General features: G+C 49.6%; 1 protein-coding gene across 7 annotated transcripts in view; it reads right to left on the bottom strand.

The window, feature by feature from the left end:
* Window positions 1-22,002, bottom strand: part of TSPOAP1 (TSPO associated protein 1) — a 3,238,928-nt gene that overhangs the window by 1,696,196 nt on the left and 1,520,730 nt on the right. For all 7 annotated transcript variants that reach the window (XR_013608584.1, XR_013608585.1, XM_078679480.1 and 4 more), the window contains exons 10-11: window positions 21,743-21,847; window positions 20,219-20,269 (exon numbers count right to left, since the gene is read on the bottom strand). Coding sequence is in view for 5 of the 7 variants with exons in the window: in XM_078679480.1 (XP_078535606.1) it covers window positions 20,219-20,269; window positions 21,743-21,847 (156 nt within the window). In the remaining 2 variants the exon portion in view is untranslated. The remainder of the gene's footprint in view (window positions 1-20,218; window positions 20,270-21,742; window positions 21,848-22,002) is intronic.

Below are 22,002 nucleotides of genomic sequence, written 5' to 3'. Positions count from 1 at the left end.
GGGATCCTGACCAGGACCAGGAAAGGGAGGGTACGGACCTACCGGATGTTCCAACGGAGGTCGTTCCGACACATTCTCACTTTGACCTTCTGGGTCTACAGGAGTCTCCATTGGAGCCGGAGCCTGAGGAATCACCTCTTCTTCCTCTTCCTGTTCCGAAGGATGCGAGGATACCGGATCCGGTTCTGGTTCCGGAGTCGGAGAACCTTCGATTGACAAGGCAGGCGAAGGAGAGACAAAGTCCTTACGGTGTTTGTGAGACTTTTTCTTCGAGTCAGAGGATTCCTTCCCTGAATGATGCCTTGAACTGTGCTTCCTCCTCTTATGCTTTCTCCTCGAGGAGCTCGAAGCGTGACCTGAAGCCGACTTAGATCTAGACCTAGATCTTTCTCTGGATCTTGACTTCGCTTTAGATCTCGACTCCTCTCCAGATCTCGAACCCGCTCTGGATCTCGACGCCGATCTCGACTTCGATCGAGACCTTTGCTTCGACTTCGATCTCGAATATCTTCCAGTATCCTGTTTTACCTTCGCTAAAAGTAGTTTAGCTTCACGCTCCCGAAGCGCCTTTGGGTTCATTTTAAAACAGGAACTGCAGTTTTTAACGTCGTGATCCGAACCAAGACACCACAAACAATCCTTATGTGGGTCAGTGATAGACATCATGCGGGCACAAGACCTACATTGCTTAAAGCCTGTTTTCCTCGACGACATCTTCGGTGAAGAATTAAGTCGTAAAAGAGAAACAGTGACAATTAAATAACAGCTAGATACTAAGTATCGCAGAAGATCCCGAAAACCGTTAGCGTCGAAGACGCGGAAAAAAGGGAACTGACGTCATCACGCCGGCGTGGGCCTGATATGGGGTCGGTGACGTCAGACGGAGTCGCGCGCGATGCCGTGCTCCTGTGACGTCGCCCACGTCGGCGTACTACGAAGAAAATTTCCGAATGTTGCTGACGCAAGGGGGATATTCACAAGGTGAGGAATCCACACGGCAGATGTATCTATCAGAAATAGTGATTCTTTTCTCCGATGCCAAGATCGTCGACAGTTCCATCGACGATGGTACTGTGAATGCAGTCCTCATCGACTCCGTCGACGGAACATGCCTCGTCGACGCTTCAACACTCGACGGCGAGATAGGCGTTGTTGATGTCGTCGACGATGAGACTGTCGACATTCCAGCCGTCGTCGTCGTTAATGTTGTCGTCGTCATCGTCGCCGACGTCGTCACCCTCGTCGTCGACCTCGCCTTCGATGTTGCTGTCATCGTCAACGATGCCGTCGTCGGTGACCTTCCCGTCGACGCCGTTGTAGCTGTCGTCGACGCTTCCATCCTCGTCGACGATCCCTTCGTCGTTGAGTGTTCGAACCAGTCTCAGTTTTGGCTTCAATTTCTTCATCGACGGAACCTCCGTCGACGACGCCTTCATCGTCGATGACTTGGAACGTCTGTCAGAAGATTGGGAAGAGGGTTTCTTGAAGGCTGGATCAGTCTTCAAACCCTTAGAAGGCGTACATGGTCCTACCCTCTCCTTTTCACTATGGAGAGGAGATTCGTCTGGACCTTGTGTGAGAAGTTGGCCTGATGTGCAGTGCTCACTATTCTAGTGATCACTATATATCAGTCCAGACAACCCTTATTGATGATTGGTTGTAAGTCAACCTTATAGACCAGCTATCCTAGTAGCATGGATACGAGCAGTCTAAGGCTAAGAATCTAGAGGGCGTGTTAAGCCAGCTGTTTTACCATCACATTACCCCGTGAACACCCAGTGAAAGGACACCACACAAGTGTTATGAAAATAAACAGTGTATTTATTAGAATCACAACAACCCTGTACTCTTTATGAGGACAGGGGGCTAGGCACACAACAAAACTCTTACGAAAATACTTAAGTTAGCACAGTATATACAAATGCCCGAGGGGCACGAAAAACCATATACTCTCAAAGTGGAATGCGAAATTACTAGCAGGTAAGTACAGTACTAATAGGCTTTGGAATCGCTAGGACTTGACTATAGAATCGTTAGATTACTTCTAGGAGACCTAGGGGACTCGGGTGCAGAGTGTGCACTCTCACGCGGGATGCGGGACAAAGTCTATGGAAGCTAGTAAAGTTAAAGTTAGTGTTCACGGGCGAACCCGACCTGGTAGGGAGAAAACGACAGTGGATCCTGACCCTTGGATAGTGAGGCTATGCTGGGGCACCGAAATGCCGAAGTTACCTAGCCCAGGGGCTGCAGCTGCATAGGTCTCAAAAGACGTCGGGAATCCTCGTTGCCGGACCAGGAGCCTGGAAGAAAGATGCTGGCAGGCGACCAGTGAAGATAGTTCGAGTTGATCCAAGCCTGGATCTGGAAGATGGATGACACCTGAAAGCAGAGGGGACCAAGTTCGTGACTACTAGCCAGTAGTCAGAGGGCACCAGGAGGGCACCGGATGGTAGTCACCTCGACTAGGTGAGTGGGCGACGCTGGCTCTGCAGATCTCACGGACCAGGAGGCGTTGTCGGCGACCAGGATGGAGAGGCGAGCTGTCCCACGATGGAAGAAGCTGTCGGCGTCGAAGTTACCCAGGATTGGGCAACAAGCCTTGGCTAATTCAAGCCCACGCGGTGGACTCAAAATGGCGTCTTGAGTGGACCAGGAGGGTCCAGGGTGCTCCTCTTCTGGGAGGGAGCAAGGGCCAGTCTGGAGCAACCAGACCAGCAGCAGTGATGTCGTCGGGCGTCGTTCAGAAGGTCACCAGCCAGCGGGCTAGTAGCCAAACAACGCGGTGAGCAGCAGAAAGCAGAAGGGCCCCACGCCGATCGTGGAGATGCTGGGGGGCTGCTCTTCGGTGCTGGAGCTGCTCAGGGTCGGGGCTTCTCGGACCCCAAAGCACTCGCCAGGAAATTACTCGGCGGGCTTGCTGTGCAGAAGTCGTGCAGTCTTGGCAATAGTCGGTCCCTTGAGGTCTCGTCGCACTCACGGTTCTCAGCTTGGCTGTAGAGGTGAGTAGAGGTCGGAGGTGCCAGGGAAGCCGGGTCTCGTCGAGCTGGGCAGTCGGATTCCGGAGGAAGGACGTGCAGCAGACCGCAGTGTTCTTGATGGTGCCTGCGGATGCAGGGTGACTACTCCTTAGTCACAAGGGAGAATCTTGAAGAAGGAAATCTTGAAGTCCTTTCGTAGAAAGTCGTGTCTCGATTCCAAAGATGATCTGATTTGGAAGGGGGCCAGTCCCTACCTTTATCTGGGAAAAGGGGGCTGGCACGCGACTAAGTCCTGCCCTATGGGTGGGACCAGGAGGGGGGTGGTTACACCCACTTCCTTTGGCGGGCTTTCCCCAGGCCAGGGTCTGGGGTGCCCCTGGAACTGGTTCAGGCCGGCCTATGCACAGTGAGCACCGGGGTGCCACGTGCAGTCACCTTCCTCTGAAGCCCTGCCTACCTAGAATACACAAAATCCTGTCTGGGACGGTGCTGGCACCGCCCCTGGCAGGAAACCCCTTGTCCTTATCTCCTGCTCTGGGAGGACTCCCAGCAGCAGGAGGGCAGACTTGTGTCTCGGTGGCAGCATCCATTTTGTGGAGCTGAGGCTCTGTTTGATTTTAACCGGGATTACAGGCTACATGCATGTCGTGTCCCTCTAGAAGGGTGGAATGCTAACCCCGTCGCCAGAATTGGCGAGGGGTTAGTATTCCAATTCGTATGACACCTTACTCGACATGTTTTGATAAAGCGATACCAGAGTTGGCATATAACCGCGAGGATTATAATGCACTTAAGAGTATATGGTATGCGATATCATGGAAACGGCTAAGGGATAGATCCCGAAAGCCGCAGACAGGCTCAGCTCATGCCAGAGCACCATCTCACACGATTCCAAGCACTCTGCCTTCAGGATTGTTAAGGCCTGCCATAGGAGTGACTGATAGGAGATCTGTGTGTCCATTTTAGGGTTAGATATAGGTATACTATATCTAAAGCAAAGGGTGAGTACACCACCTTGCCCCAGCTGTCGTGCAGCCAGTTGTGTCAGTTTAGTTAGTCAGTCCAGGGGTGGCACAATACATGCTTCAGCCCCTGGGAGACTTCTGGGTGCACCTCAGCCCTGGGTACAGGGACTTGGAGAGGGCCCAGTGCCAATTGGATATGTACCTAGGGTACATGGAATCCATTTTAACAGAGAGAGCAGTGGGCCTGGGGTCCTGATTAGCAGGGCCCCAGGTCAACTAAGTCAGAAAACCAGCAAAACACCAGGCAAAAAAAGTTGGGGGCAACCATAGTCAGTGATCTACCTTCCTACACCTTGGCTCTCAGACTCTCTGGGGATGTTTTTTGAGGCCTTAGAAGGATGTTCCACAGAAGGAGAAGGGGAACCCCTACCCCTTTTGACTGACCTTCTAGATGACACAGCTGACGATGAATCCTCACAGTCACTGGAAACTGCGTGTTTATTTCCTTCTGCTTTTGGAGCCAGGTCAGAAGTCTACCAGCACGATCCCGGAGGGTCTTGGTAGAAAAAGTGCGGCAGATCTTGCAGTCCTCTGCCTTATGATCCAGATAGAGGCAATAAATACAACCCTTATGTTTATCCTCCACAAACAACCTTTTTTTGCCACAGGTGGAACATGGTTTGAAAAGGGCCTTCTTCTTCTCCTTGTCAGCCATCCTTGTACAATCCTGAAGAGAAATCCTGTAGAAAACTTTTGAAAAGAGATGAAATGAGCAGAGCTCAAAGGAGACTCCCTAAGCACAACGTGCGGTAGAAAATCTGAGGCTCTGAGGTTCCTTCAGGTGGGTTCTATGGGGTGAGGCTCTTCTGATTGGCTGATGAATAAGTTTGGTCTCTTTTACAAAAAGAGGGTGATATGCTACAAAAGGGAATGAGGCCTAGGCCTTTTTCTTTCTCTTTTGTACCTACTGCTATGTTATTTTTGTTACCGAGACTCCCATTCTGACGACGGGGAATGATACAAAAGCATGGGAATCTATGAAAGTTCCAATACTGGGGCAATATTGTGTATCTTGACTCGACAGACCCTTTTTTTTTTACACAATTTTCTGTCTCTGCAGGTTCACAAACAACATTTTTCTATTTATACTCATAATTGCCTTGTAGTCAGGTGCTGCAATATGATCATTTGACCTTGTTTTATACTTTTTGAGACATAACATTTCAGTCATAAAAGCAGGCCTGTCATGCCTTATTGGAGGTAACTCTACAATATGGCAATCGAGGTATTATCTCTTACTGACAGTACTTTTCTCAAGATCTGCATGCAGGAGAGTAGGATCTGCTTTTTATAGTTACCCCCACTTTTTGCTGATGTTTCACTGTTTTTCGACTTAAGTCTGGCTGGGGCCTGGTATCCAGAACCCCTGCCTAGCTGCTTCATCTCTAAAATTATTCCATGTACTTTAGGTACACTCCAGATTGGACACTGGGGTGCCCTTGTAAGTCCCTAGTATATGGTACACCATGAACCAGGGGCATGGGTACCCCAGAGCCCTACCAGGGACTGCAGCATGTCATATGCCACCCCAGGCAGCCTTCCAACATGACACAACAGGTCTGCTACAGCAGCCTGTGTAAGGTGGTGTATGCACCTCTTACTTAGATATAGGTCCCCCATATCTACCTTATATCACTACACATATAAACCTATCACTCACCCCTATGGCAGGCCTTATCAAATCTGAAGGCAGGGTGCTGGGTTTTGTGTGAGAGGGTGCCCATGAATGAGTGGGGCCCCTCTGCAGCCTTCGGAATTTATTCTCCGGGGTTGTTTTGTGATGCAGCCAGATCATATACTCTTAAGTGCATTATAACTTCGCGGTAAATGCTAACTTTGGAATGGCTGCAAGGAAACATGTTGTGTTTGGTGTCAAACACCTTGGAATCATACCTCCCCGCCAGAACTTGCGGCGGAAGTATGATTTCACCCTCCTACAGGGAGAAACATGGCCACACCGGTACAAGCTTAACAGAACCCTGGCATCACACAATGGATGCTGCAGCCACAGACATGAGTCTGTCCTTCTGCTGCTGGACGAAACTTCAGCCGAGGAGGCCTGGACAATAGGTTTCCTTTCACAGGGAGGTATCACCACCTCCCAGACAGGCTTTAGTGTATTGGGGCTGGGTGGGTGCACTCCAAGAGTGCTTTGAAGTCAGCACTGGGGGCACATTTGATGTCCCTGTGCATAGCCCAGTTCAAACCGGTTGCAGTGGCTACCAGCCCCTTCTCTGGAGCGAAAATGGAAAAAGGAAATGGGTGTAGTCACCCCCTTTCCAAACCCTCCCATAGGTGCGTCCCCCAGAGTTTGTCCCACCCCTTCCTTGGGTATAAAGTAGGAACCCCTGACTACAGGACTTTAGATTTACCTGGAAGAAACTCTGATACTGAATCCTAGAACTTCGACGATCTACAAGGTGCTAGATGACGGAAGGATCTCCCTTGGAGTAAAGGAGTTACTCCCCTGCTTGGCAGGCACCAAAGATGCATCTGACCAGTTTGCATCTCCGCAGCTCCTGACGGACTCCGAAGAATTTGCAACACAGAGGTGGGTTCCCAGACTTCCCAGAGGCCGACCCGAGGACCCTAGCAAAGCTGAGACCCGTAGCCCTCATGGGTGCCGTGGAATCGGAACCCCTGGACACCGTGCACATTTGCAAGTGCATATGCTTCTTGACGATCCTTGAGGCTGTGCACTGGGTTACTTGTAGCCCAGACCTGAGTAACATTTACACCGAAGATTGCCGGCCTACACTCCACGAGTGTACCGTGAGCCGGCCCTTTGGGATTTTCGCTCGAGGTACCTTCGCGATCCCTGGTCCATCTACATGTGGGTCCCTGAGAAGGCAACTTTAACTTTCCATGGGCTTCCCTGGTTGCTCCAGACATGCCCTGACTCTCCATCATTTGGGGAGTCCCCAGGACTTTGCTGGTCCACACCTAAGCATCTTTTCGCTTCCTTCGAGGGTTGCTGTTGCCAAGGCTTGTTGTGTTGAATCCGAGCACCGACACAGCTGTACTCGACATCCTTTGTGGGACAGCTCGAATCCAGCTCCTGGTCGTCATCGACGCCTCCTAGTCCTCGTGGCTGCAGAGTCAAGCTTCACCTCTTCGCACCTGAAGCACCAGACATCGGTGGGCATTCGGCTACCGTGCCCCTGGTCACTGGCAAGTGACCCAGACTCTGTCCCCTCTGCTTTCAGGTTCTTCACATCTTCGATCCTGGCTTGGATCACACCTGACACTTTCCTTCTTCACGGCATTAGCACTTTACAGCAGATCGCTATTGAAATCAATGGCGATTCCTGACACCATTTGACACCTATGCACCCGGCTTCCCTGGGTGAGGTAACTCGAGTACTCCGGTGCTCCCGTGGGTGTTAGCCGTAGAACCCCTTAAGTCTAAAGGGGTTTGCTCAAAGCCCTCTCCTAAGTGCCCTTAAACTTTAAAATTCCAACCACGACTTTCCCCATGCAAGCTAACGGCGCTCGCGGCGGTGTTCCCACACTGCACGCTTCCCCCGTGGGTCCCCTCGGTCACTACCTTGGGTGGTTCCTGGGAGTCCCAGCGATTCTACGTGCTCTAGGCACTATGACTAGTCAAGTTGTGGTTCTTATACCACTTGCTTAATATATGGTTTGGTCCCCCCCTGGGGCCTAGTGTATATTGTGCTATTTACTGAAGTTCTATTGTGTTTAAATTGTGTACCTTGCTCTGTAATCTCATAAAGAGATTATTAGAGAGTGTTTAGTAATAAATACATATATTTTATATATACCTTGTGTGGTTTTCTTTTCATTCAGACATTCAAGAGGTTATAATCTGGTAAACCACGCTGCATTACACTCCTTCAAGACTTAGTTTGAAGGCTGCTTTCCATAGCTACCATTAGTGTAGCTTTCAATAAAGATTGTCTTTAAACCTATCATCAATAAGAGTTGTTTGGACTGGTGCAAGGTGCCCACTATAACAAGTGGACAGCATATGCCAGGCCAACTTCTCACACTGCAGATAGTGTTCTGGGATCCCAGCAGATGCATGGGAACATTCTGTGTTTATGACCGTCAGTGAGGATGCAATGATGTAGAATTATTTCTGACGGTATGCTGAACAACTGGCCAAATAGGAGTTGAGTCTGACTCAGATGATAAGTGTATATTTGCGTCAGGACAAAGTAGGGCATATTCCTTGGCTCGCTTATATAAAAGACACCTTTCATTTACTGAGAGTACCACAAAATGTTAATGACCCATGAACGTTGTGGGTATCATAAAAGGACAAGGTGAAAAAGAACAAGTTACTTACCTTCGGTAACGCTTTTTCTGGTGGATACAGTATCTGCCTGTGGATTCCTCACCTTGTGAATATCCCCTTGAGTCAGCAACATTCGGAAATTCTTTTTGTAGCTTCGCACCGACGACGTCACAGAGGCACGACACCGCGCGCGACTCCGCTGACATCACCAACTCCATAATAGGCCCACGCCGGCGTGATGACATCAGTTCCGCCCTTTTTTCCGTGCCTTCGAGGCACACGGACGGACCGACATAAGTAGATATATACACAGTACACAAATGTCAAGATAACACACTTAGTGTGAAACCAATGCAGAAAAGCAATTGAAATAAAACTTCTCCTTTAACAATAAAAACATATTAACATCACGGTTACTCAGGTATAGAAGAGTGGACAACGGGGAGGCGGGTGGGTCAGTGAGGAATCCACAGGCAGATACTGTTTCCACCAGAAAAAGCGTTACCGAAGGTAAGTAACTTGTTCTTCTGATGGATACATCTGCCAGTGGATTCCTCACCTTGTGAATAGATTCCCACAGCAGTCCCCACTCCCGGAGGAGGGTGTCCACTCTCCTATACCAGAAAATCCTGGAGGACAGAACGCGCAAAGTGGCCTTCCCTCCTCACTTCGGTATCCAAGCAGTAATGCTTCGCGAAAGTGTGGAGGGAGGCCCAAGTTGTCGCTTTACAAATGTACTCAACAGGTACACCCCTAGACAAAGCAGATGTTGAAGACTTTGCTCTAGTAGAGTGGGCCCTTATACCCTCTGGAGGTTCCTTACCAGCCAGGGCGTAGCAGATCTTGATGCGTAGAATTAGCCATCTCGAAAGTGTGCACTTGTGCACAGCTCTTCCTTTTGTGCAACCAGCAAATTCAACAAACAGCTGGTCATCAACTCGATAGTCCTTAGTCCTATCAACATAAAAGCTCACCGCCCTCTTAGGGCCCAGACGGTGAAGCCGCTCCTCCTGCTCGGAAGGGTGAGGGGGGAGGATAGAAGGAAGGAAGGGTAATAGACTGTCCTAGATGGAAGGGAGTTACCACCTTAGGCAGAAAAGCAGTCCTGGTCCTAAGAACCATTCGTTCAGCATGAATGTTCAAGAATGGGGGCTTTGAACTAAGAGCCTGAAGCTCACTTACCCTCCTTGCCGAGGTAATTGCAACTAGAAAAACTATCTTAAAAGACAACAACCTCAAGGGACAATTATGTAGAGGTTCGAAAGGGGAACACATTAGAAAAGTAAGCACCAGATTCAAGTCCCAGTGAGGCACAATAAAAGGAGTAGAAGGAAATTTATTTGTAAGGCCCTTCAGAAATCTTAAAACAATAGGTGATTTAAACAAGGACGGCGGATCCGGCAGGCATAGAAAAGACGACAGATAACCTTTCACTGTAGCCACAGCAAAACCTTGCTGTGCTAAAGAAAGAGCAAATAGGAGTATATCTGACAAACGAGCCCCCAAAGGGTCAATGGACTTCGCCCCACACCAAGTCACAAATTTAGACCATCTGTAAGAATAGATTGACTTAGTGGAGTCACGCCTGGCCGATAGAATGACATCCACCACATCATGCGGGAGAGAAAAGGAATTCAGGTTGCCCCGTTCAATCTCCAGGCATGAAGGTGTAAGGTCTGGAGGTGGGGGTGTAGAACCTGCCCCTCCATCTGAGAGAGGAGATCTGCCCTGAAAGGGAGACGGAGCGGCGGGCACGAGGAGAGGTGGAGAAGATCTGTATACCACACCCTTCTTGGCTAATCCGGGGTGACCAATATAACTTGGGCCCGGTCTTGGCGAATCTTCCTCAGAACCCAAAGAATCAAGGGTATGGGAGGAAACGCGTAAAGGAGTTGCGAGTCCCAACACAACTGAAACGCGTCCCCCAAGGCTCCCTGCTTCGGAAACTGGAGGCTGCAGAATAACGGGCAGTGAGCATTCTCGCGAGTGGCGAAAAGGTCCACCTGAGGAGTTCCCCACGTCCGAAAGACGTGACAAACTACCTCTGAATGAAGCCTCCACTCGTGGTCGGCTGAGAACTGCCGACTGAGACTGTCTGCACGCACGTTCATAACTCCGGCCAGATGATTTGCCATCAGACAAATCTGATGGCCCTGAACCCAGGACCAGAGACGCAGAGCCTCTCTGCAGAGACACTGCGACCCTACTCCTCCCTGCTTGTTTACATACCACATCGCGGTGGTGTTGTCCGTCAGGACCTGAACCGACCGCCCGCGAAGGGAAGGGAGGAAGGCCTTGAGCGCCAGACGTATCGCCCGCAATTCCAGAAGGTTGATGTGAAGCAACCTTTCCTCTGGAGACCAAAGACCCTTGATCTCCAGATCCCCCAGATGAGCACCCCACCCTAGAGTGGACGCATCCGTTATCACTGTGGCCACCGCTGGAGGAAGTTGGAAAGGCTTTCCTTGAGCCAGATTGCCCTCCACACTCCACGAAGACAGATCCGCTGCAGCTTCTCTGGAGATCCTGATGGACTCCCTGAGATCTCCGTTGTGCTGATACCACTGCCTGCAGAGGCACCACTGGAGTGCCCTCATATGCCAGCGTGCATGGTTGACCAACAGAATGCAGGAAACCATCAGACCGAGCAGACAAAAGACCTTCAGGACTGGAACAACCGCTCCATTGTGAAATAAAGGAATCATTTCCTGTATGTCGCAAATCCTTTGAGGTGGAGGGAATGCCCGACATACAGTAGTATCCAGTACTGCACCTATGAACAGGTTGCGCTGGGAGGGCACCAGGTGAGATTTGGGTACATTTATTGAAAAACCCAACCTGTACAACAACTGAGTTGTGACTTGCAGATGATGGAGCACTTTCTCCGGAGATTCTGCTTTGATCAGCCAATCGTCCAGATAAGGGAATACGGGAACCCCTGACCTTCTGAGATGTGCAGCCACCACTGCCATCACCTTGGTGAAGACTTGAGGCGCAGTAGTAAGACCAAACAGAAGGACCGCAAACTGGTAGTGCTGCGTTCCCACCGTAAAACGGAGATACTTCCTGTGCGACTTCAGAATGGGGATGTGGAAATACGCATCCTGCAATTCGATCGACACCATCCAGTCTTCTTCCAGCAGCGCTTGAAGAACCTGTGAAAGGGTTAGCATCTTGAACTTCTCCTGCTTCAGGTAAAGGTTCAAGATCCTGAGATCCAGGATTGGACGAAGTCTGCCATCCTTTTTTGGGATCAGGAAATACCGGGAGTAGCACCCCTGACCCCTCTCCTGCTCTGGAACCACCTCTATCGCACCCATTCTGATCAGAGCCAGGACTTCTTCCTGCAAGAGCAGCAGGTGGTCCTCCGCACAAAAACCTTGGCAAGGAGGGTAATTCGGGGGAAATTCCCAAAAGGGAAGAGCATACCCATTCTCCATGAGATTGAGAACCCAAAGATCCTATGTAATCAATTCCCAATCCCGTAGAAAATGGGTAAGCAGCCCCCCACATGATCCGGAATGGCGGATCTAGGGCTGCTTTGCTGTGGTGGCAGGGGGTTGGGAAGAGGTAGAGGAGGAGGAGGCCTGACGACCCCTAGGACGAGCTCTTTGCCTGCCTCTGTACGACTTGTACAGCGTATTTTGCTGCTGCTGCTGCTGTTGAGGCTGCCTGTAGGTTCAAAAGGAAGACCTGTCAAAACCTCTGAACCTTCTCCCTGTAGTACCTCAGGACTGTAGGCCCAAAGATCTCGCCGTTGCTCTGCTGTCTTTAAACCTTTCTAAAGCAGCATCAGCCTTCTTTCCACACAATCCTGACCCATCAAAGGGCAAATCCATCAAGGCAGCCTGGACATCCGCAGAGAATTCAGAGGATTTAAGCCATGCCGCTCTTCTTGTGGCCACTGAAGAACCCATCACTCTTGCCACGGAGTCAGCTGTGTCCAGACCACTCTGAATGACCTGTCTAGCGGCAGCCTGAGTGTCAACAATCACCTCTTGGAAATACTTCCTATCCTCTTCAGGAAGCTTTGGTTCTGTTTGACTGAATCCATCAACGCATGGATATAGCGTCCCATTTGACATTGCATTAGTCGATTTGAGCGCCATGCTTGCCGAGGAAAAGACTTTTTTAGCAGCCTGGTCCTGCTTCTTCGATTCCTTATCCCCAGGAACCAGTGGAAAAACGCCCGGAGATTTTTTCAAGCAGGCCGCCTGCACAACCAAGCTCTCCGGCAAGGGTTGTGTGGATAAAAAGTCCGGGTCACCAGGCGCCACCCTGTACCTTCTTGCAACCGCCCTTGAAACAGCAGGGGCTGTAATAGGTCTTTTCCAAACCTCAGATATAGGCTCTGCCAAAGCATCATTAAAAGGAAGCATAGGCTCGACCACAGAGGTAGGCGAATGAAGGACTTCAGTCAGTAAATTTGCCTTATACTCAGCACTTGGAAGTGTTAAATTCAACAAGTCTGCAGCCTTTCTTACGACCATGTGATAAGGTGTCACATCCTTAGAAGGGGCATCAGAAACAGAGGCCAAATCCCAATCAGGGGACAGTTCAAGACCACTAGCCTCTCTCAGATCATCGAAAAGATCCTCTGAATCCTGCAGCTCACCCTCTTCCATTTCTGCTTCACGATACCGCTGCTCTTCCAGAAGTCTCTGTGCCTCACGCCTCAACCTCTCTTTCATGAATGAAGCCGACGGATCCAGAATCGACTCCGTCAGAGCCGGGGCCGGCGTCGAGACCGAAGCCGGTGGACCAGACCGCTGAACACGAGGTCGGATTGGATTCGGCATCGGCGTCGAGGGTGTCGGCGTCGAAGGTCTTGGCGTCGAAGGCTTCAGCGTCGAAGGCTTCGGCGGCACCGAGTAAAGCCAAGGCGGCATCGGAGCCGGCATAAATGCCATAAAAGGTGCAGGACCATAAGTCTGGGGGATACCCAGGTTGTATGCTAATGGACCCGTGGGACCAACTAGTGCACCAGAGGGGTACATAGCTCTTGAATACACTCCATACGTTGCATTCAGGAACTGAGTAGGGTCCTGACCTGGAGCAGGAAAAGCTAGATAAGAGCCCACAGGCTGCTCTCGAGGGAGCGGAGTCTTCTCGACTTCGACCTCCACCTCTGGCTGATGCACTGGGGTCGACGAACCTGCAGGCAACGGAGCCTCCTCTTCTCCTTCATCTCCTTCACCCTCCTGGTTAGAAGAATGAGCCGGAGCTGGAGAAGGATTCGACATCGGCTTCGGCGAATTCACAGGCGAAGCCTCACCTTCGGAGACTTGAACTTCCGGAGTCGGAGCCTCCACATCCTTGCGAAGTAACTTCACCTGCGACTCTGGTCTCGAGCTCGAGTCCTTCCCAGAGTGATGACGAGACTCATGAGATCTCTTCTTGTGCGTCTTCCTCGATGATTTCTAAGCATGTACTGAAGACGACCTCAAGCGTGACTTCGAGCGAGACCTCGACCGACGAGTCCGTGACCTTGACCTTTTCTTGTCCTTCCTGCTTTTCAACTTTGCAACAAGGAGTTTTGCCTCCCTCTCACGGAGAGCCTTAGGATTCATTTTCTTACAGGATGAACATTCCTCGACGTCATGGTCCGAACTCAAACACCAAACGCAGCACTCGTGCGGATCCGTAATAGACATCGTCTTGCCGTACTCACCGATGGGCTTAAATCCAGTCTTCTTCGTGGACATTTCGACACAAAGAAGCAAAAGGACACCAAAATGAAACAAACAGTAAGAAAGTTACCAACAGCTTCAGAGGATCCCTAGAAACCGTTAGCGTCGACGACGCGGAAAAAAAGGGAACTGATTTCATCACGCCGGCGTGGGCCTATTATGAAGTCGGTGACGTCAGTGGAGTCGCGCGCGGAGTCGTGCCTCTGTGACGTCGTCCACGTAGGCGCGAAGCTACAAAAAGAATTTCGGAATGTTGCTGACGCAAGGGGATATTCACAAGGTGAGGAATCCACTGGCAGATTTATCCATCAGAAATGTGTATACAACATACCTTGAAGATGCTAGATTAATAATTTAAATAAGCAATGCTACAATGCGATCCCATATAACTTACTGATAGTGGAAGAACAGGAACCCTACCCTTCAATATTATCAAACCCACAGCATGGATTTGAAATAATACGGTATAAATAGAATTTTGTGAACTTTTCGGTTGCGTTACCATACTGTGCTGATTGGTTAAATATGTTACTGTATGCCATAAAATTCAAACTCATCAGAGCGCACTGCACTTTATTCTTTTCTGTAAATGTTATTCTTATCTTAGGAAACGTTATTTATAGCCATTACTACATATTTTAAAATTAGGAAGGGCCAGTTAGGTCTTGTTGGTCTAACAAGAGCTGTCAGCTGAAATGTGCTCAATAATCACAAAAAGACCTGGTCCTAAGGGCAATTAATCTTATGGATCTGTGAACATCTGTGGATTGCCAAAAGATCATTCCAATCACACCTCTGATTCTAGAGATTATTACCATGTTCCAGTCTATTGCCAAAATAAAAAGTAGCCAATCTCTGATGAACATGTAACCAGACAACACAGTACAAACATCCACTAGAAGGACAACATTTGAAAAAATGTGTGAATAGCTAGATGACACCTCACGGGCGCACCACCAATGGGACCCCTGGTTGGTACTCACCAGGATGGCCCTGTTCTCATCATCGGTGTCACCTAGCTTAGCGTAAACGTGTCCGAAACCCCAAAGGAAAAGGAGACAGTGAATGGTGCAGTGTACGCAAAAACTCATATGTGACAAGGACTAACAACGTTCAACATATAACACAAAAACTACTGTGCATACAAGATACAGAAACCTTTTACTCGTATTCTCTTGTTGCCAACAGTAAACATATATACATAAAAAGGAGAGATGCGAGGTGCTGCCTGGCTGTAGTTCATTTTATTTAAAGTGCCCTCAAAATAAGGAAATGTTGTTGATTATTAGTAGTATGAGCATCGTAAGTACATTTAGTTATTTTAGATTACTTGTTTTACCTAATCAGATGTTTTTCGACTGACGGGGTCAAAGTATCTGCGTGTATATTTTGTGCTCTATGGCTGTTGTTTAGCTGAACAAGTAGTTTTTGGATTGGATTGAACACAAACTAACAAGTTCCTTTTATAAAAAATCTTAAAGCAGGTCTGTTTAGCATCCTTAAATAAATGTTAGATATTACATTATTTGATATCCTCAAAATACTCAAATGGATATGCTCAGCGGAATCCTCAAGACATCTTACATGGTCAAAAGTGCTTTTTAAGTTTCCTTTCAACCCACGAAATAGAAGGGTCTGCCCATGCCACGCATTACCCCGATAAACGTTTTAGCTTAGCTATTGGTACTGTCTCTTAAGTTGTTTTGCTTTTTGTTCCTTCCTTAGGGCGACATATGCTTCAGTTTCGGAAGTGTAGGGTGGGAGGAGTTGGGAAGGGTTGGGGTGGAATTGGAGCTCCCGCTCCACAACCGGTTATGCTCATAGTTCCACATGAGCCACAGTTCCATAGTTTATGCAGCGTCTTGTCAAAGTTCTACGAATCCATCAGCAACAGTCTCAGCAGTATCCAGCGCGGGCCCCACCCCGGACCCGGCACGGCAATATCGTTCATTGGAAGGTGCACGTCTTCCCTTGTCCAGCCCCACCCCATGTTCCATGCATGATCTAGATGGCTAACACAGACAGGTCGTTACACGTTCTGTCTTGGAACGTGAATGGCATGTTGGATCGTATTAAGCGCACCGCCTTTCTCAAATATGCCCAGCACCACGCGTCTGTTGTCCTCTTGCACAAGGATACTCATCTCCAGGGTAGCCAGTGCCCTTTTCTGACTCGATATGGCTTTGATCGGGTGAGGCACTCCGGCTTCAGTCGTGGCGCCCGGGGGTGGCTGTGATACTACGGAGAGGTCTTCCCTTCACCCCCACACAGATCAGAACTGACTTCCAGGGGCGGTATGTGACTGTCTCCGGAACTCTTGAGGGCCACACCATCAATTTTGCCTCCATCTATGTTACCCCAGCTGCCCTTTCTCAGACCCTGCACTGCCTCACTGAGACTATTTCAGCCCTACCCCAGGGACAGACCATCATAGGGGGTGACTTTAATGCGGTCCTACAGCCGCAACTTGACTCGATTGGCACCCCATCCACGACACGACTGTCCCACGCCTCCATCTCTCGGACTGGACCAGAGCTCTTGGCCTTTCTGACGCCTGGCGGATCTGGCACACCCGGGACAATTTACCCACACCTCCGACGTCCACCACACCCACTCTCGCATCGACCTGTTTCTCCTTCCTGCACTCGATTGCCATCTCATCTACCACGTCTTGATTCTCCCTCGCGGACTATCAGACCACTCGCCCCTCTCCCTACGCCTTTGGGGATTACAGATGGCCGCGCGACCAATATGGCGCTTAAATGGCTGGTTTCTCCAGGACCAGCAGTTCAGGGATGCGCTTGGGTTGGAGCTCCAACAATACTTTCGGGTCAATCATGGGTCGTTCTCTTCCCCGGGCGTGTTGTGGGAGGCTGGCCAAGCAACTCTCCGTGGGGTGGCTAGAGGTTTGGTGCACTCAAAGCGAAATGAGCAGACTGCCCGTTTGGCTCAGTTATAAGCGCAAGCCCTACGGCTGGAAATGGCTTCTACGGATAAGTCTGATGCTCGCTCCTCTAGGCAGTTGGCGGCCCTTAGAGATGAAATCCGTAACATCTCAAAGGAATCGGCCAAGATGATGTGGCGCTCTTCCCGTGGCACGCATCTAAGGTTGGAGGGATAAAAATGAGAAGCTGCTCCACAACTTGGTCTCCTACCCCAGAGCCCATAGAATCATCCCTGAAATTCAGGACTCAAACGGTACCTCTCATTACACGTCGCAAGCCATCGCTGAGACTTTTGCTATTTACTATTCCCACCTTTACTCCGCCCAGGTCCCGGAAGCCTCCCTGTCGACTGTGCTGGAGAGAGCGGACGTCCGTCTTCCCTGCCTGACCGAGGTGGAGTCAAAGGAGTTAGACCTCCCCCTTACCTCAGATGAGATTCACGACGCGATCTCAAGTCTGAACTCTGGAAAGACACCGGGGCCTGACGGTTTCCCACGGAAATACTATGTAGCCTTTCGAAACTCCTTGGTCCCTCATCTCACTGAGCTCTTCTGATATGTGGCCGAGAGGGGCGCCCCCCACCCCCTACCCACCGAGACTGACTTAGCCACCATTGTCGTCATCCCAAAGACCCAGCCACTCGTACCTTCCTGCAGGGATTACCGCCCAATCTCCCTTATAAATACAGAGATTAAACGTTTTACAGCGGTGTTAGCCCAGCGTCTTCGCCCCCTCCTCCATAAACTAGTCCACCCGGACCAATGCATCTTTTTGCCATGGCAAGGTACTCAGCACTGTATACGGCGTTTGCACCTCGCTCTGGCCCATCGCCAACATCTGCCCCCGTACCTTGCTCTATTTCTACTGGACTTTGAAAAGGCCTTCGACACGGTCGATTGGTCTTATTTGGCAGAGGTTCTTCAACTGATGGGCATGGGTCCCCTGTTCCTGCGCACCGTTTGCGTTCTATATTCTAATCTGCGGGCTAGGGTCCTTATCAACGGGGCCCTTCATGATGTGTTCCCGATCAGGAGAGGCACATGTCAAGGGTGTCCCCTCTCACCCTTGCTATTTGCGCTGGCCATGGAGCCTCTGGCATGTCTCATCCGCTCTGACGTGGTGGTCCAAGGCTGGTCCTGGGACCCCCATCATGTGGATAAAATAGCCCTCTATGCAGATGCTGTCCTTCTTTTTATGGCCGACCCAGAGCATTCCGGTCCCCGCTGTTTAGAGATACTTCGAAGCTACGAAAGCGTTTCCGGACTCCGACTTAACCCCGCCAAATCCACCCTCTCCACATATCGACAGCCTGCTTCGAGTGGCAATCCACCATTCCCATCAGGAGACAGTCCTTTATGTACCTGGGAATTTGGATAGCCCTCCTACCGGAGTTGGAATGGGCTCTGAATGTCACTCCCATGATCTCCAAAGCCAAAACTGATCTTAAACGCTGGCAAGCTCTGCCGCTTAATCCCCTAGGCCGTAGCGCCCTTTTTAAAATGATGATTCTCCCTCGCTTCCTTTATATCCTCCAAAATATTACCCTCCACCTTCTGGGGAGTTGGTTCCGAGATTTTGACGGAGCTCTCACCAGATTCCTCTGGGGGCATTGGAGATCGTGCATTGCCCTGGCTCACTGTAGGATCCCGCCCTTCGACGGCGGCATGGGAGTGACTAATTTACACCTTTATTACTTAGCAACCAGACTCCTTGTAGTCCATGATTGGTATACAGGCGGTTGGTCGGAACCAGTCCTACCGAACGGAGCTTCGGTACTTGGACTTCCCACAGCTGCATGCTTATCTCTACGGCGCCCCTATACCGCTCACACTCCCCCCAATGACTAGATCAGTTGTGGTGGCTTGGCGCTTTGCCCTCCGGCACACCCTTTGGGATAGACGACTTACTCAACACACACCCCTTTGCAGGGCACATGGCTTCAAGAGACGTCCTCCCTCATGGGCTTCCGGTCTTGGGACCACGTTGGGATCTCTCTCCTTGGGGATGTTTGGGTGGGAGATCACGTTCGGACCTTTACTGACTTACAAAAACGCCATTCCCTCTATACCTCCCAATTCTATCGATACCTCCAACTCTGCCACGGACTCACGGCACATATCCCTCCCAGTACATCAATACCCGAATTCAGCCCATTAGAGGCACAGGTACTTATGGGAGACCTGGGGAGGGGTCTCGAGGATATACTGATCTCTGATTAACAACACCCCTACCAACCTGGACACAGTCCAAGCCCGCTGGGAGGGATGGTTGGGCCCCTTGGAAGAAGCGGATTGGCGGGACGCCCTGATGGCCCCCAAAACCCTTACGACCTCCTCGAAGCTTCGCCTCATCCAACTATACTACCTCCACACAGCCTACCTCACCCCAGCACGTCTGCATAGGGCACGATTGCACCCTTCCCCTGAATGTGCTCGCTGTGGCCAGGCCCCAGCAGATTTTTTTCATATGGTGTTGACCTGCCCGGCCCTTGCTTCGTTTTGGTCCAGTATAGAAGCGGAGCGCACCCGGACCCTAGTCTGGTAGGTTCCCCACGACCCCATGCGCCTGCTCCTCGGTGTCTTCGATGGCTTGGACGGATCTAAAGCCGATAAGCTCTTTTTGGGCACAGCACTTGCAGTTGCAAAACGCGACATAGCGGCGGCATGGGCAAGCATCAGACCCCCTATCCTGCGGAAGTGGTGACGAGGGGTGGACTGGTGCACCACCCAAGAAGAACCCATGTTCGAGGCCCGGGGGTGTCCAAGAAAGTTCCAGAGGATATAGGCAAGTGGTTGAATTTGCTACCTTCTTGATGTTCTTGCTGCCCTCTAAATGTATAAGTACACGTTGCCTTCTATATGGACATAAAATGCTGTACCATCATTCCCTAGAGCTGGATTATGTTGTTTGTTGCACACGGATATTGTGTATTCATGCTGACAAGCGCTGGATGTTGTTTTGTTGCGTATATAAAATGCTAATAAAATTGGATTTATCAAAAAAAGTTTCCTTTCAAAATACAAAAAGAAGGGCAAGGAAGGAAGTGTGTCCTTAATAAATAATGGCAAAAGTGGGATATTAGAAGGGTTACCCTAGCAGCAAAAAACTGTTCCAGAGGCTCCACTTGCTCACTCAGCCCCAATCACAAAGCGCTCAGAGTTCTGAACACAATCAGTAATTGCTAAGTGGACCAACTTTATACGTTAGCAACAATAACGACCGTGACAATTTAGTGAATTCAAAATCAATTGTCTCATGGATAGCTTAAGAATGGACAAATAAAATGTATATCTTAAAGTCAAAAACAATAGGTTCATCTTACCTCCAGTAGATGTACAGCTCCTTCATGCTCCTTCTTTGCTTCGACATGAGCCTAATATCAAACACACAGATGGATGCCAATTAAAAGTTACCTCAGTAAGAGAGCCTACAATGATGTGTATACATTACATTTAATGTTTGTTTTTCCACTGATTGAAATTTCGGATTGTTCTTTACATTTGTGTATCTCAACAATAAGAAATCGAAATTGTTATATGTTATAAGACATTTCTTGAGCGCACTGTCACCGTAAGTTTCCTGGCGCTAATCGGATCCTAAGATTGGGAAAGATGGAATTTAGTGTAGATGGGAGAAGAGTAATGTTTTTAGGGATTTCCTGAAAGAGAGAAGGGAACAGGAGGACTTAAGTGAAAGTGGAAGGGAATTCCAGAGTTTAGGGGCTAGACAAGAGAAACTGCGACCCCCAGATCTAGTCAGTTTAAAGCGGGGGACAACTAAGAGTTGGAGGTGGGTAGACCTCAGGGTGCGAGAGGGACAATAAGGAGTGATGAGGGATTTAAGAAAAGCAGGAGAGGGACCAGTAAGAGCCTTGAAAACCAGGCAGTGGACCTTAAAGACTATTCTTTCACTGACTGGTAGCCAGTGGAGTTGACGTAATAGGGGTTTGGCCGACTGCCATCTGGGAATTTTAAGAGCAAGCCTAGCAGCCTGGTTCTGGACGATCTGTAGCCTAGACAGCTGAGATTTGGGGAGGCCGTGATATATCGAGTTGGAAAAGTCCAGCCGAGACATCACCAAGGCGATTAAGACTTGCAACAAGGCTTCGGGAGTCAGGAGGTGGGCGACTTTCCGTATCCTGTATAGCTGGAACATACAGGAGGATGTTACGGCACTCACCTGGGCCTTAAGAGTGAGCCCGGAGTCAATGACGACCCCAAGGCTCTTTACACAGCCAGCAGGAGAGGGAGGTGTACCGAGCTCAGTGGGCCAGTACTGAGGGCCCCAATGAGGGGCACTTCTCCCAGGAAGTAGGAGCTCAGTCTTGCCTGGATTGAGCTTTAGCTGGTTTTGATTCATCCAGTGCTGGATGTGTGTCATGGCTGTCCGAAAGTTGGTGACAGCATCAGGGGAGGTGAGGGGGAAAATAATTTGCAAGTCATCCGCGTAATTAAACACGGTGACGTCCCACCTACCCAAGGAGTAGAAGTTCATACTTCCAGGTTTCCTCGTATACTGTCAATAAAACGGTCATTGTCAATAGCCTACTTCGCCATTTCAGATTCTATGCTGGCAACTCTAGACCCCAGACAGCTGTACCAGATTTCCGATCTTTGCCCCGGATTACTGTAAGCTTTTATATGCTGCTCCAACTGTCTCTCAGACGTGGTCATGAATTTATCATTGCTGAAATAAAATCTTTATTGTCCTTTAATCATGAATGTTACCATTTCCTATTATCAAAATAATTTTTGACTTATCACTTATTCATGTAGCAGTCAGAAATTATTTAAGTGTTTACAGCTTCACGCTGCAGTCACTCACCACTTATGCCATTTAAGCATACCTGATGGAGTCGTTTGACCTCTTCTTGCCTCCCTCGCAAAGCTATCAGTGCATCTTCATGCTCTTTCTCTAATTGTTGTCGCCGCTCTGCCACCTCTCTCATGTGCTGCAAAACAAATGAAAAAATCAAGCTTGTTTCTATCTTTTGCTACCCTATTCTCAATACAAAATCTATATTATTCTCAAGCGTAGCTGGTAATAAAGGTGTAGTTACCGCAATTGAAACAAAAAACGTTCTAAACCAATTTTGACCTTTAACTC

Source organism: Lissotriton helveticus, chromosome 3_1 (genome assembly GCF_964261635.1).
Source record: "Lissotriton helveticus chromosome 3_1, aLisHel1.1, whole genome shotgun sequence".
NCBI lineage: Eukaryota > Metazoa > Chordata > Amphibia > Caudata > Salamandridae > Lissotriton > Lissotriton helveticus.
This window is presented reverse-complemented; position numbering and strand designations above follow the sequence as displayed.